A 15,204-nucleotide genomic window follows, 5' to 3' on the forward strand; every position below is an offset into this window, starting at 1 on the left:
ATTTTCATCCAAGCACACACAATGAGCCAGACGCAGAGGCGCATGCCGGTGATCACAGCATTTGAAAGGTGCAGGCAGAAGGATCAAAAGTTCCTGTCATCATCAAGGATACTCCCCTACCACCCGTACCACTCTGTGGAAAGTTCTAGGAGGCAGTGATGGGATGGGGGGATATTTTCTGAATGATTAACACCCGACATTCTTCATCGGTCCCCTTGTAAGCACCTTCACCCCGAGTTCTTCTGAGTCTGAGGAAGCGCTTTTGGGCAAGTCCCTTGGGGACTTGTAGAATTTGAGCCCATGAGGTGGCTCAGCAGATAAGAGTGCCTGTGGCCAAGCCTGGTGACCTCACTTTGATCCCAGGACTCCCATTGTGGAAACAGAGAATCAATCTCAGCAACTTGCTCTCTGACCTCCACACGTGTACCATGGCAAGCCTACACATATAAAATGAAGTGTGGGGGCTGGAGCGAAAGCTCAGTCGTTAAGAGCACCGGCTGCTCTTACAGAGGGCCTGGGTTCAAGGCCTAAATCTACGTGGTGGTTCACAAAGATCCAGTCCCAGGTGATCCAACACCCATTTCCGGCCTTCTCTGGTACCAGGCCCACATATGTGGTGCATAGACATATATGCAGGCAAAGAAGAAGTGCATGCAAGGTACAGTACAAAATTTTAAATACAGTGTAATAAAAACGTGGAAGATTTTGTGGAATTTGGAGGCTTTGGGGAGGTGGCTCAGTCGGCAGAATGCCTATATACAGGAAGGCCTGGGTTTGCTTCCTAGTACCACAAATTCGGTGTGGTGGTACAGGCCTGGATTCCTAGCAACTGGACAGAAAAGGCAAGAGAATCAGAAGTTCGATGCCATCTTCCTACATAGGGACTTCTAGGCTATCCTGGGCTACATGAGACTCTGTCTCAAAAGGAAAAAAAAATGGTTTAATCTCAGCACTTGGGAGGCAGAGACAGGCGGATTTCTGAGTTCCAGGCCAGCCTGGTCTACAGAGTGATTACCAGGACAGCCAGGGATACACAGAGAAACCCTGTCTTGAATAAACAAAAAAAAAAAAAAAAAAAAAAAGAAAAAGAAAAAGAAAGAAAGAAAAAAAGAAAGAAAGAAAGAAAGAAAGAAAGAAAAGAAAAAAGAAAAAGGAAAAAATGGGCATAGAATTTCTAGAAGCCTGGGAGTGTGTGAGAGGAGGGCCAGAGTGTCTCCTTCCCAGTAAGCTGGGGACAGAGCTCTGGCTCTGGGACTGAGGCAAAGAGCCCTGTTTTGGGGCCTCTGAAGTCTGGAGCATCTCTAAGGCTGGGGGGAGGATCTGCACCCTGGGATAGACATGGTGACAGCTGGTCACAACACAGAGCATGGCTGGATGGGCAACAAGCATCGCTGAGCACCCCCAGAGCACACAGGGAACCTCCAGAGCGGACGTCATCGGTGTGCTCCAGGACCGCAGTAGGGTTGGTGCAGCTCGCCTCCAGGTATAGAGGTGCCTGAGGAGCCAGAAGGAAAAGGGTTCTGCTCTGCTGAATGGACCTGGGCCTAAGAAGGCCAGTCATAGTGGAGCACACCTAGAATCGCAACACTCAGGCAAGAGGCACGGAACCCGGCGGAGAGAAGGCTCAGTGCTGAAGAGCACCGGCTGCTTTCCCAGAGGACCCAGGTTTGGTTCCCAGCACCATCACGGCAGCTCACAACCATCAGTCACTCCAGTTCCAAGGGATGCAATGCCCCCTTTCTGACATCTGTATGTCTGTCTGTCTGCAAGGCATACATGTGATACATAAACATACATGCAGGCAAGACATCTACATACATAAAACAAGCAAATCTAAAATAAAAGTGTAGAAAATGGATTAGAAGAAATCGGGTGCAGGACAGGTGTGTGGTTCAGTTTGGTGGAGTGCCAGGCTAGCCTGCAGGAAGCCCTGGGTCCATCCCCAGCACCGCAGAAACCGAAGGAGTGGTGTACACTGCAGTCTCAGCACTGGAGAGCTGGGGGCAGCAGGGTGTGAGTTAAGGTCCTCTTCAGCTCCTGAGTTTGAGGCCATCCCAGTCTATATGAAACCTTGACTCAAAATAAAAGGCTAGGGGGCTTGCCTAGCATGTGCCAGGCTCTAAGTCAGTGGTTCTCAACCTGTGGATCCAGACCCCTTTGGGGGTCAAATGATCTTTACACAGAGGTCGCCTGACAGCATCAGAAAACACGGGTATCTGCATTACAATTCATAACGGTAGCAAAATTACAGTTATGAAGTAGCACTGAAATAATGTTATGGTTGGGGGTCAGCACAGCATGAGGAACTGTGTTAAAGGGTCGCAGCATTAGGAAGGCTGAGAACCGCTGCTCTAGGTTTAATCCTCAGTATTGGGGAACACAACACCAACAGAACCAGTCTTTCGATGCGGATATGAACCTCCAGGCAGCAAACGTCTTCTCCAGGACCACTCCAAGTGCAAACCCAGCCCCCCTCCCACCCCAAAAGTCCCAACCAAGGCTCCTCGGTGATCACGGCTGGGTGACAGGCGATGGTCAGTAGATAGGCTCCGAGATGTCTGTGAGATACTCCCCATGGAGGACTCTCTCCCACTCCAGCAGCTGGGCCACGAAGGCCCGATTGGGCCGCATGTTGGTTTTGCATTTCTTTACATGGGCCCAGGACCTCTGTGAATGCAGAGATAAGGAAGGCTTCAGGATAGGTGTTGGATGCTTCCATAGTAGATCACAGCCAGCTCAGGGGGACAGGAGATACCTACCCAGAAGCCCACACGATGGCTTAAGACTAGATGCAGATGCAAGGGCTAGGCTAGAAGTTCATTGATAGTGTGCTTTCAGAGCAAGCATGGGGGCCGAGTCCAGTGCCCAGGACCCACGTAAAAAAGCTAGTTGTAGCCGGGCCATGGTGGTGCATGCCTTTAATCCCAGCACTTGGGAGGCAGAGGCAGGCGGATTTCTGAGTTCAAGGCCAGCCTGGTCTACAGAGTGAGTTCCAGGACAGCCAGGGCTACACAGAGAAACCCTGTCTCGAAAAACCAAAAAAAAAAAAAAAAAAAAAAAAAAAAAACCAAAAAAAAAAACTAGTTGTAGTGTCGCACTTGTAATCCTAGTGCTGGAGAAGCAGAGACAGGAGGATTCCTGAGGCTCACTGGCCTACGTGTCTAGCTTAATTGTGGAGTCGAAAGGAAGAAAGAAAGGAAGGAAAGAAGAAAGAGAGAGAAAAGAAAAGAGGGAAAGGAGGAGGAGGGGGAGGGGAGATAGAGGAGAAGAGAAGGTGGGGCCCCAAGTCTGGTGATCTGAGTTCAACCCTAGTGACCCATATGGTGCAAGAAGAGGACTGACCTCTGTACATGTGCCATGTGAATACATGCACAAATGTGTGCATATGTGTGAGTATATGCATGCATGCACACGCTCTCTCTCTGTCTCTCTCCCTCTCTCAAAGGAACAGAGGGGGAAAATAATTTAAGCATAGACATAATAGCAGCCTGGGGTGAAATCATTAGGGCAAGGAGCCCTGGGCACAGGGCCATGGGCAAGCTCCTCGGCTTCTGACTCTTATTTCCCATGGCTCTTATGAGACAATGCATGCACGCTCCCGTGGGCAGGTCAACGCCAGGCTGAGCCTGGGACACACAACAGCCTCAACAAAGGTTTGCATTGAGACTGGATGAATCACTGGAGAGATGACAAGAATCACAGGCCAGTTCTCCGAAGGAGGACAGGCAAAGCTGCCTTCCTGCAGGTGCTGAATGCACACAATAAGTGCAGATCCATCAATATGTGGCCTTCATCTGGGCTATAGATGGAGAGAGTGGAAAGGCACAGTGGTACCGTAGGGGCTAGAGTAATGATGCCTCAGAGATTAAAACCATGGACTGCTCTTGCCGAGGACCTGAGTTTGGCTCGTAGCACCTCACCAGGCAACTCTCAACCTCCAGCTCCAGGAGGTATGATGACTTCTTCTGGCTTCTGAGGACAACTACACTCATGTGCACACAACCCCCCACAGGCGCATAATAAGTTCAACACATACTTGTCCACTGTGCTTCTATGTGCTAATGACAGACAGTGGAAGGGGAGGAAGAAGAGGAGGAGGAAGAGGAGAAGGAGGAAGAAGACGAAGAGGAAGAACAGAGGGGAAGAGGAAGAGGAGGAGAAATAAGACAAGAAACCAAGGGCCTGGAGAGATGGCTTGGTGATTAACAGCACCTGCTGCCCTCCCAGAGGCCTCAGGATCGTTTCCCAGCACCCACAGTCCAACCACTTGTGACACAATTCCTCCGGACCTGATGCTTTTGGCTCCCACAAGCACCTGCACACACATGACACATATATATACACTGAAGTGCAGACACATACACACTACGAAAGGGAGAAGCCAGGCGGTGGCAGTGCACGCCTTTAATCTCCTTTAAGCACTCAGGAGGCAGAGGCAGGCAGATCTCTGAGTTCGAGGCCAGCTTGGTCTACAGAGTGAGTTCCATGACAGCCAGAGCTGCACAGAGAAACCCTGTCTCGAAAAAACAAAAGAGAGAAAGAAGGAAAGAAAGAAAGAGAGAGGGGGAGGAGGAAGGGAGGGAGAGAGGAGTGAGGGAGGGGTAAAAGGGGGGAACCTGCTCTAAAGCGACTGCCTTATAATAAGCCTGAGGCCCTGCGTTCAACTCGGGAAGTCATGTTTATTCCCAGCACTGAGGAGCAGGAGACAGATGGATCTGTAGGGGCTCCAGTCAGCCTATGTCTCTAGTTGTCAAACTCCAGGTCAATGAGAACTTGTCTCAAAAAAGAAAGGAGAGAGAGAGAGAGAGAGAGAGAGAGAGAGAGAGAGAGAGAGAGAAGAACCCAAGGCAGAGGACACCTGAGGAGGATAGCTGAAGCTGTACTGTCTGGAACTGTGCAGCCTCAGGGACAGTACCCACACTCAGCACCCCTGGGAAAGACAGGGAACATAACAGTATCTAGGCTGCAAGTTTGTTGAGAATGTGTCACTATATATACAGGACTAAAGGACCAGGGACAGTGGGACAAGGCTACAACCCCAACACTCAGGAGGTGGAGGTGGGAAAAGGCTTGTAAGTCTAGCCTGCAGTTACACCAGGAGTTCCCTGTAAGCCCGAGTTGTATAGCCAGCTGCAGATGGGCCCAGTCATATAGTGAGTTCCAGGCCACCATGAACTATATAGCAAAATTTATGCAACATAGTGAACCCTATCTTTTAAAATGGAGGGCACCAAATGGGGGCTAGAGAGATGGCTTTGAGGTTTCGAGCAATCGCTGCTCTTCCAGAAGCGCCAGCTTCAATTTCTGGTGCCTCTATGGTGGCTCCCAAGTGGGTATAATCCCTCTTCTCTCCTTTGGGGACACTGCGTGCATGGTGCACACAAAACACAGGTGGAGAAACACCAGTACACATGAAATAAAAATAAGCAGTTGGGTGGTGGTGGTGCAGGTCTTTAACCCAGTACTCAAGAGGTAGAGACAAGTGAATCTCTGAGTTCAAGGCCAGCCTGGTCTACAGAGTGAGTTTCAGGACAAAGTTACAGAGAAAAAAAAAAACTGTCTTAAATGAATAAATAAATTACTTATTATCATGTTATAGAGAGAGCGTCCATGAGATACATATATGGTAGGATGCACATGGCAGTGTACACTTGTGGAGGCTGATGTGGAGTCAGGTCCCTCCTTGCAGCTTTAGTTAGGTTCCAGGCATTAAATCCAGAGAGCCAGGCTTATAGGTAAGGACTTCCAAGTGATCCTCCTGTGGTCAAGCCCAGGCCAAGGTATGTTAGTGAGCCAACCGCCATGCCAGGTGAGAAGCAGGCACTCCTTAGTGACAGCGAAGGGAGCTCACCAGCTCTTTTTGGCAAAGAGTTAGCTAGAAGGCATCTCTGGGAAGAGTGCTCAGTACTGGGACTTCCTAAAGAGGACAAAGATGGCTCCTCCAGAGTCCAAGCTCACCTGGACCTGAGGGGATCCAGCATCGACCACTGGCAGGGACAAGCAAAGCAGGTGGCAAGGGCTGAGCACACCCTTTAGGCCCTAGCTTAGCTAGGAAAGGAGCCAAGCCAGAGAGGCCCACTTTACCCTTGTCCCAACCCACCCTGGCTAGAAGCCTTGGCTTCTACTTTGATGTGGCCAGAAAGTACTGACACTGTCACAGTTAGATAGCTCAATAGCTTTCAGGTTTTGTTTTCCCAGTGATAGGTGGGAATCGAACTCAGGGCCTTATGGATTCTAGGCAAGTGCACTATTGCTACACACTGGAGTATTCCAGCAAAGAACACTCAGCTCCTCCTGCAGGCCCTCTTTGGGGGATATCGAAGTACTCTTGCACTGAGCCACAGCCCCCACTGGGGGTTTCTAGGCAAGTGCTCTACCACTGAGCCATGCCTCCAGGTTGGAATCTCATGCCCTCTGAGCCTGCAAGCAGGTTGTGACTAGCAAAGTTTATCATGGGAAATGCCAGGACATGCTCCCGCCTGACATCTGTCATGACTCCCTCTGGCATTGCTGTACAAGCTCCTGCTTTTCTGTCCCTCTGCTTTCAAGGGAGGGAGGGAGGGAAAAGAGGGAAGGAAGGAAGGAAGGAAGGAAGGAAGGAAGGAAGGAAGGAAGGAAGGAAGGAAGGAAGGAAGACCCAGCCAGCCCAGCCATTCTGTGGCTCCATGAAATTCTCCTTGGGATAAACCCAAACTAACTTGGGGACTGTGGCCTGTGGCTCATAATTTCACTTCTAAGCTTGGCAGGGTCTGGAATAACCCAGAAGGGAGTCTCCATGAGGGACTGTCTAGAATAGGTTGGCCTGTGGGTCTGTCTGTGGGGAACTGTCTTGATTGTGTCAACTGATGCAGGAAGACTCTTTTTTTTATGGTAGGCAGGACCATTCCCTGCCTGGGATCCTGGACTGCAGAAAACGGAGAAAGTGAGCATGGCTGCAGTACGCACCGCACCGCACCGCACCGCACCGCACCGCACCGCACCGCACCGCACCGCACCGCACCGCACCGCACCGCACCGCACCGCACCGCACCGCACCGCACCGCCGGTGAGCACGGCAGCAAGCATGGCTGCAGTACGCACCGCACCGCCGGTGAGCACGGCAGCGAGCATGGCTGCAGTACGGATCAGTCACTCTGTGCTTCCTCATAGTGATACACTGTGACCAGCTGCTTCAAGCTCCTGCTGCCTTGACTTCCCCACCACTATGGATCATAAGCTGAAGAGGTGAGCTGGCATCAGCCCGTTCTCCCTTCACTGCTTTTGTAGAGTATTTTATCAGAACAACAGACAAGGCTGGAGACACTGCTCAGAACCCCAGAGCAGCCTACGCTGCTACTGCAGAAGGCCAGGCCTCTGAGAACGGCCATCCAGGCAAACTGTCATCCAGAGACTGGATTGGCTGAGCCCCTGCTCTGAAGCTCCTGGTCTAAGCAGAGGGACCATACTCTTGAGCACTGTGGGCTGGGTGACATCTAAACTTCAGATTTCTCCTCCCTGACTCTCTTCCATCTTATCTTAAAGGTAAGACCTATGGCAGTACCGCAGTCTAAAGTATGCCCAGATCCAGCTCAGACTCCCCTCCTAGGGTTCAATTCTTGCCCAGGAAACAGAACTTTTTTTTTTTTTTTCTTCAGATGGGATTTCTCTGTGTAGCCCTGGCTGTCTTGGAACTCACTCTGTAGACCAGGCTGGCCCCAAATTCAGAGATCCACCTGCCTCTGCTTCTGTTTCTTGCGTGCAGTGATTAAAAGTGTAAACAAACCACCATGCCCGACTTAGACCCAGAGCCTTTTACAAGCCAGGCGAGCAGTGTCCCAGTAGAGCCCAAGCCTGAGCCCCAGGCCACAAACCTTCAGGGTCTCCTCATTATAATGCATGAGGAAGGCCACCGCAACTGCAGTGCTGCGGCTGATGCCCCTGGTGGAAAAGACCATAATGACAGAGCGGAGCCTGAGATGAAGTTCTGCAGAAGGAAGAGAGAGAAAGGCTGTGCATGGCACTCTCCCCTGGGATCCTCAGTGGCCATCAGGAGACCATCCTTGCAGGCCCAGTAGCACAGGCTAGAATCCTAGGTGTTCAGAGGCTAAGAGGAAAAAAGACTGTAAGTTCAAGGTCAGGCTAGGCAACCCAGGAAGACACTGTCAAAAGGAAAAAGAAATAGAGGACTGCGGGTCCTAGACTCTTAGAATCCCCCAGTGAGGGGCTGGGGGCGTGGCTCAGTGGTAGAGCTCCTGCCTAGAATCCCCCAGGGAGGGGCTGGGGGCGTGGCTCAGTGGTAGAGCCCCTGCCTAGAATCCCCCAGTGAGGGGCTGGGGGTGTGGCTCAGTGGTAGAGCCCCTGCCTAGAATCCCCCAGGGAGGGGCTGGGGGCGTGGCTCAGTGGTAGAGCCCCTGCCTAGAATCCCCCAGGGAGGGGCTGGGGGCGTGGCTCAGTGGTAGAGCCCCTGCCTAGAATCCCCCAGGGAGGGGCTGGGGGCGTGGCTCAGTGGTAGAGCCCCTGCCTAGAATCCCCCAGTGAGGGGCTGGGGGCGTGGCTCAGTGGTAGAGCCCCTGCCTAGAATCCCCCAGTGAGGGGCTGGAGGCGTGGCTCAGTGGTAGAGCCCCTGCCTAGAATCCCCCAGTGAGGGGCTGGGGGTGTGGCTCAGTGGTAGAGCCCCTGCCTAGAATCCCCCAGTGAGGGGCTGGGGTGTGGCTCAGTGGTAGAGCCCCTGCCTAGACTCCCCCAGTGAGGGGCTGGGGCATGGCTCAGTGGGAGAGCCCCTGCCTAGAATCCTCCAGTGAGGGGCTGGGGGCGTGGCTCAGTGGTAGAGCACCTGCCTAGACTCCCCCAGTGAGGGGCTGGGGCGTGGCTCAGTGGGAGAGCCCCTGCCTAGACTCCCCCAGTGAGGGGCTGGGGCATGGCTCAGTGGGAGAGCCCCTGCCTAGAATCCTCCAGTGAGGGGCTGGGGGCGTGGCTCAGTGGTAGAGCACCTGCCTAGAATCCCCCAGTGAGGGGCTGGGGGCGTGGCTCAGTGGTAGAGCCCCTGCCTAGAATCCCCCAGTGAGGGGCTGGGGGCGTGGCTCAGTGGTAGAGCCCCTGCCTAGAATCCCCCAGTGAGGGGCTGGAGGCGTGGCTCAGTGGTAGAGCCCCTGCCTAGAATCCCCCAGTGAGGGGCTGGGGGTGTGGCTCAGTGGTAGAGCCCCTGCCTAGAATCCCCCAGTGAGGGGCTGGGGTGTGGCTCAGTGGTAGAGCCCCTGCCTAGACTCCCCCAGTGAGGGGCTGGGGCATGGCTCAGTGGGAGAGCCCCTGCCTAGAATCCTCCAGTGAGGGGCTGGGGGCGTGGCTCAGTGGTAGAGCACCTGCCTAGAATCCCCCAGTGAGGGGCTGGGCTGGGGGCGTGGCTCAGTGGTAGAGCACCTGCCTAGACTCCCCCAGTGAGGGGCTGGGGCGTGGCTCAGTGGGAGAGCCCCTGCCTAGAATCCCCCAGTGAGGGGCTGGGGTGTGGCTCAGTGGTAGAGCCCCTGCCTAGAATCCTCCAGTGAGGGGCTGGGGGCGTGGCTCAGTGGTAGAGCTCCTGCCTAGACTCCCCCAGTGAGGGGCTGGTCTGGGGGCGTGGCTCAGTGGTAGAGCACCTGCCTAGAATCCCCCAGTGAGGGGCTGGGCTGGGGGCGTGGCTCAGCGGTAGAGCCCCTGCCTAGAATCCTCCAGTGAGGGGCTGGGGGCGTGGCTCAGTGGTAGAGCCCCTGCCTAGGATCCCTCAGTGAGGGGCTGGGGGCGTGGCTCAGTGGTAGAGCCCCTGCCTAGAATCCCTCAGTGAGGGGCTGGGGTGTGCCTTAGAGGTAGAGCACTTACCTAGCATGTGTTCCACCCTGGTTGTAGAACTCAGGTAGAAAAAAAATTAAAAAGTGAAAGTGGTGAATTTCTGGGCAAGTGAGGGATGGTAGAGGCTACTACCCCACCCCAGCCGCTGGGGTCTTATTGGTACCATGTTGGCAGTCAAGACCCCTGACCTGACTCAGCTTAGCTCTGCCCAGCAATCTTGCTTCTTTTGGTCAATGCTAAGCCCTGGGAATAACTGAAGGCTCTGTATTAAGCAACTGACAGACATTGTTACGCCAAGTGGGAGGCCAGAGCAGAGCCAAGTAGACACATGAAGCATGATGGGATTCAGAGCTGCATGGGTTTGGGGGCGTGGCTTCCTTCCCTTACTCCACTCTACTAACTAGCACTGGGCACAGAAATAGAAAGAGAAGCATTTCTGAGGCCCCAGACCCCACAGAGGAGCAGGCACCCCAAACATGGTGCACCCATTTTTGGCCAGTATCTTCACTGTATGACTAGCTCAGAAGGAATAGCCATCTAGCCAAGGGACAATCAGATACAGTGTGGTGCTGTCCGGGGTGGGGGGGTGCACTCCTTCTAAGCTGCTAATGTACATACGGCTGAGGGATTCTGAGCCGCTGAATGTGATTTTATACTTCTTCTCAAGTCCTGGGGTCTCAAGCAGAGAGAGACTTGTCAACACACATAGAATGCTCCTGAATCCGGGAATCCTCCTTACCCATAAAGTGACAGATGTGGCGGAAAAAAGGGAAAAGGATGGAGTCTGGAGTATCCTCAATCTTGATGTGCAGGAGCTTGTCTGGGTTGCCTACAAAACTGAAGGAATACAGCACAGTGGTGAGCATCTGTTTCTGCCTTACTGGAGCATTCCTTCCAGGAGGGAGGCTCCTTAGCACTCAGGAAGTAAAGGAAACTTCCAAAGCTCAGGAATGAGCAACTTGTAAGCACCCAAAATTTCCTGAAACTTACAAGATTCACAAGGCCCCTCCCCAAGTTATATAGGTAGTAACAACTGCAGGTGAGAGGAGACTCTGGCCTGACGAGCTGTCTGTGAGTCATGCAAGGAGCTCCAAGGTCCCAGTTATCATGAACCCTGATTCAGCTGCTGGTGAGTCATCCATGTTCCTGTTAGTCACCTCCCTACACACGTGCACCTGTTAAGTAACCACAGTAAAGTCACTGGTTGTCTATGTTGGACTTTGATGGTGGTGTCCTTACTGCCATCTGTCACCAGTGTCCTATCCAGGATGAGTAGATGTTTCTCCACATCTCCCCAGGAAAAGTCATACGACACACAGGGGATCAGCCAGCCACACTGTAGTGTAGTGTACTGTGTAATGTCCACAGCACCAGAAGGGAATGATTAGGGGCTGGCATCAGGATGACAGGAACTAATAGAAATAGTACCTGAGGGTTGGGAAATAGCTCAGTTGATAAAATATTTATCAGGCAAGCATCAGGATCTGACTTTGATTCACAACTTATATTAAAAAAAAAAAAAAAAAAAAAAAAAAAAAAAAGCCAGGCTTGGTGGCCTACAGTTGGAATTCCAGCACTGGGCAAGTAGAGCCTTGGCCTCACTGGCCAGCCAGCCTAGCCTGTTTGGTAAATTCTAGGCCAATGAGAGGTCCTGTCAGGAGCAGAATAACACTGAAGATAGGCATGGCCCCGACAGAGAGTTACCCACATGCTCACAGAGGAACTCTGTCATAGACATCTGCCTAGAATGTGCCAGGGAGGGTCTGGTGGTGTGGCTGAAGGGAGGGTCTGGTGCTGTGGCTGAAGCACTCTGCTAGAACCCTCCAGTGAAGGAGTGGGGCCTGGCTCAGCAGAGCAGCATTTGCCCAGTGTAGGGGAGACCTGGGTTTGATCTCTAGTACTGTTGTGGCAAATCAGCCACAAACTGCAGCAGCAAGAAACACGTAAACAAGTGACTTCACCTAAAACAAAAGCATGGGCAGAGAGAGAGAGCGCAGGGCTGCCCAGGCAGCAAAATGCCTACTGGACAGGATAAGGACCTGTGCCACAGTCTCTAGCATCTGCACAAAAAAAGCTGGGTTAATGGGGGCACACATCTGGAAACTTAGGGCTGGAGCCAAAGAGAAAAGTCCCCAAACTTGCTGGCTAGCCAGATCATCCAGTCCACGAGCACCAAGTGCGGTGATAGACCCTTCTTTAAAAAAATAAAGAGGAGAATGACGAAAGAAAGACCGTCAACATTAACATATGGCCTCCATCGGCACAGACATCTGCATGTGTGTGTGTCTTGCACACACACACACAGTATCACCTTTACTTACTAGGGTGTTGTCTCCATGGAAATATTGACATGTGCTTTAATTTTCAAATCCTTGTGCATCTTAGCATTGCAGGCTTGACTGATTTTGCCCAGAAAGACTTTGCCTGGAAGTATCTCAATTGGGTATGGCTGGAAGGCATCCAGTTCCTGGTGTGGGAAGGAAGAAGGCTGCTGTGGGTACACACCCACTGAGGATAGTTGGGAGGTTCTCTCTGGAGGAGTGGCTCTACAGGCAAGCTCAGAAGAGCAATCCAAAGACAGCGAAGGCGACATTGACAATGAATACCTCACATGAGAAGTCAGAGGCCTGGGTGTAAACAAGGACTGGCCCGCAGCATCAGCACATAAACGGGTCTCCACAATGGCACCCCCTTCCCTCATGGTACCTGTTTGTACCTGGTCATACACACAAAGTCTAGAATTGACACCCTGTGACCCAAAACTTGTCTGGTTGAGGTTACTGCTTGCTGCCAAGCAACTTGAATTCAATCCCTGGGCCCCACATGTTGGAAGGAGAGAATCTGGTTTCCATATATGCATCATGGCATGTATACACGTGCGCGCACGCACACACACACACACACACACCACAAAATAAGTCAATGTTATCAGAAAAAAAGAAATCTAGCAACATCCTAGGTACAAAATACTGAGAACAAAAAGGTTTACTTTAGCTCTCAGTTTTAGAGCCTTTAATCCAACATGGTACGGAAGGCATGGTGGTGGGTCCTGCGCATGGCAGTGAGGAACGGGGCATGCTACAGAGCAGGAACATTTCAGAGTCAGACCTACCACACTGCCTCACACAGAAACCATACAACCCTCTAGGTTCCGTTCCTATGTTTGGCCTCCCCATAATGTGTGTGATGGTTTGTATATGCTTGGCCCAGGGAGTGGCACTATTAGAAGGTGTGTCACTGTGGGTGTGGGCTATAAGACCCTCATCCTAGCTGCCTGGAAACCAGTATTCTGCTAGCAGCCTTCAGATGAAGATGTAGAACTCTCAGCTCCTCCTGCACCATGCCTGCCTGGATGCTGCCATGCTCCTGCCTTGATGATAATGGACTGAACCTCTGAACCTGTAAGCCAGCCCCAATTAAATGTTGTCCTTATAAGAGTTGCCTTGGTCATGGTGTCTGTTCACAGCAGTAAAACCCTAACTAAGACAATGTGTGTCTTAGTCAGGTTTGGATTCCTGCACAAGCATCATGATCAACAAGGAGGTAGGGGAGGAGAGGGTTTATTCAGCTTACACTTCCACATTGCTGTTCATCACCAAAGGAAGTCAGGACTGGAACTCAAGCAGGGCAGGAACTTGGAGGCAGGAGCTGATGCAGAGGCCTTGGAGGGATACTACTTACTGGCTTGCTTCCCCTGCCTTGCTCAGTTTGCTTTCTTATAGAACCCAGGACTACCAGCCCAGGGATGGCACCACCCACAATGGACTGGGATCACCAACTGAGAAAATGCCTTACAGCTGGATCTCATGGAGGCATTTCCTCAAGGGAAGCACCTTTGTCTGTGATAACTTCAGCTTGTGTCAAGTTGACACACAAAACCAGCCAGAACAATGTGTTAGCTCAGAGTCTGTTATTATGGACCAAACCCCACCAGTTGCCCTAGGCTTATTTCTCCACTCTCATTTCCCACGTCTTCTATCCCCATCTTCTCTTTCTCCTCCTCCATTTACCTGTCAGTCTCCAGCCTCACTTCCTCATAGCCTATGCGTTTTCTCCTCTCACCTGGGGCATCCAGATGATCTTCTGGGTCCGGAAGAAGTGGTACATGCCAGAGAAGCACTCATAGCCCCCTCTGAGGACATAGACAGGTTGGCGGGTAAAGTGGATGAGGATTTGTCCAAATTCCACAGCAGGTCCAGGTAAGAGTTCTACAGGCAGAAACCAAAGAGGTTCAACATGTATTTACCATTTGCCTAGTGTGAGACTGGACAGCCACTTCCACTGAAAGTTAAGGGGCACATAAATAAAGTTAGAAAACAATCTGAGTCAAGGACAGAGAGGAATGTTACAAGTGAGGCCCTGTGTTGTGCGGGCAAGCGTGTCTGTGCACCACATGTGCACAGGGAATGCAGAGGCCAAAAGAAGGCACTGTGTTACCTGCAACTGGAGCTATAGACAGTTGTAAGCAACTATTTAGGCACTGGGAACCAAACCCGGGTCCTCTGGAAGAACAACCAGTGCTCTTAATCACTGAGCCATCTCTCCAGTGTCAACTTTGTATTATTTTTAATTATGTGTATGTGTGGGTTTGTGCACAGGGTAGAGGTGCCCGTGGAAGCCAGTACAGGGCACCCAGTACAGTAAGGTGCCCAGGGCTGGAGAGACAGATTGCTGTGAGCCCCCTGACATAGATTCTGGAAACTCAACTTGAGCTCTCTACAGAGTAAAGTGTGTGTTTTAACTGCTGATCCATCTCTCCAGCCCCACATCCAACCTTGTATGGCTGAATAGTGTTCTATTCTGTGGAATATCCTGCAGCCAGTTTCACCCATTCATTGGCTTATTAAGACACCCGTACCGAACAAAGCACAAGTCTTTGTGGGATGTGTTTTAACTCTCTTGGAGTGTGTACCTCAACACCAGACAGTCGCCATTGCTCTCTTTACACCAGACTGTTTTATACTCTCTTCTTACAGTTGTGCTTTGTTTGGGTTAGGTTTTTAGTTGGTTTGTTTTTTTGTTTTTTGTTTGTCCGTTTGTTTGTTCTGAGACAGTGTTTCTCTGTGTAACTCTGGTAGTCCTGGAACTTGCTCTGTAGAGCAGGCTAATCTTGATATCAAAGATCTGCCTATGTCTGCCTTCCAAGTGCTCAGATTAAATGTGTGTGCCCATATTTAATGCCCAGCTTTGGGTTTTTAATTTTTGTAAAATTTAGTTCATTTTTAATGGTGTGTGTGTGTACAGGTATATACATGTGCCACAGTGTCTGTATGGAGATTAGAGGCCAACTCCTAGGAATCCACTCTCTCCTGCCCCATTGGGATCCTGGGATGGAACTCAGCTTGGGGGTCTGTTCCCAGGTGCTTTGTACCATTTTCCTGACTCTGGTTTTGTTTTGTGCTT

General features: G+C 51.5%; 1 protein-coding gene across 6 annotated transcripts in view; it reads right to left on the reverse strand.

Moving 5' to 3' along the window:
• Positions 1-2,189: 2,189 nt before the first annotated feature.
• Positions 2,190-15,204, reverse strand: part of Styxl1 (serine/threonine/tyrosine interacting like 1) — a 30,694-nt gene continuing 17,679 nt past the window's right edge. For 4 of the 6 annotated variants that reach the window (XM_076923189.1, XM_076923188.1, XM_076923186.1 and 1 more), the window contains exons 5-8: positions 13,864-14,009; positions 12,123-12,268; positions 10,541-10,638; positions 2,190-2,667 (exon numbers count right to left, since the gene is read on the reverse strand). In XM_076923189.1, coding sequence (XP_076779304.1) covers positions 2,312-2,667; positions 10,541-10,638; positions 12,123-12,268; positions 13,864-14,009 — 746 coding nt within the window. In that variant the 3' untranslated portion in view covers positions 2,190-2,311. Of the gene's footprint in view, positions 2,668-7,850; positions 7,964-10,540; positions 10,639-12,122; positions 12,269-13,863; positions 14,010-15,204 lie in introns of all 6 variants that reach the window. The other 2 variants (XM_076923190.1, XM_076923191.1) reach the window with 2 other exon arrangements.

The sequence above is a fragment of the Arvicanthis niloticus genome, chromosome 24 (genome assembly GCF_011762505.2).
Source record: "Arvicanthis niloticus isolate mArvNil1 chromosome 24, mArvNil1.pat.X, whole genome shotgun sequence".
Lineage (NCBI taxonomy): Eukaryota > Metazoa > Chordata > Mammalia > Rodentia > Muridae > Arvicanthis > Arvicanthis niloticus.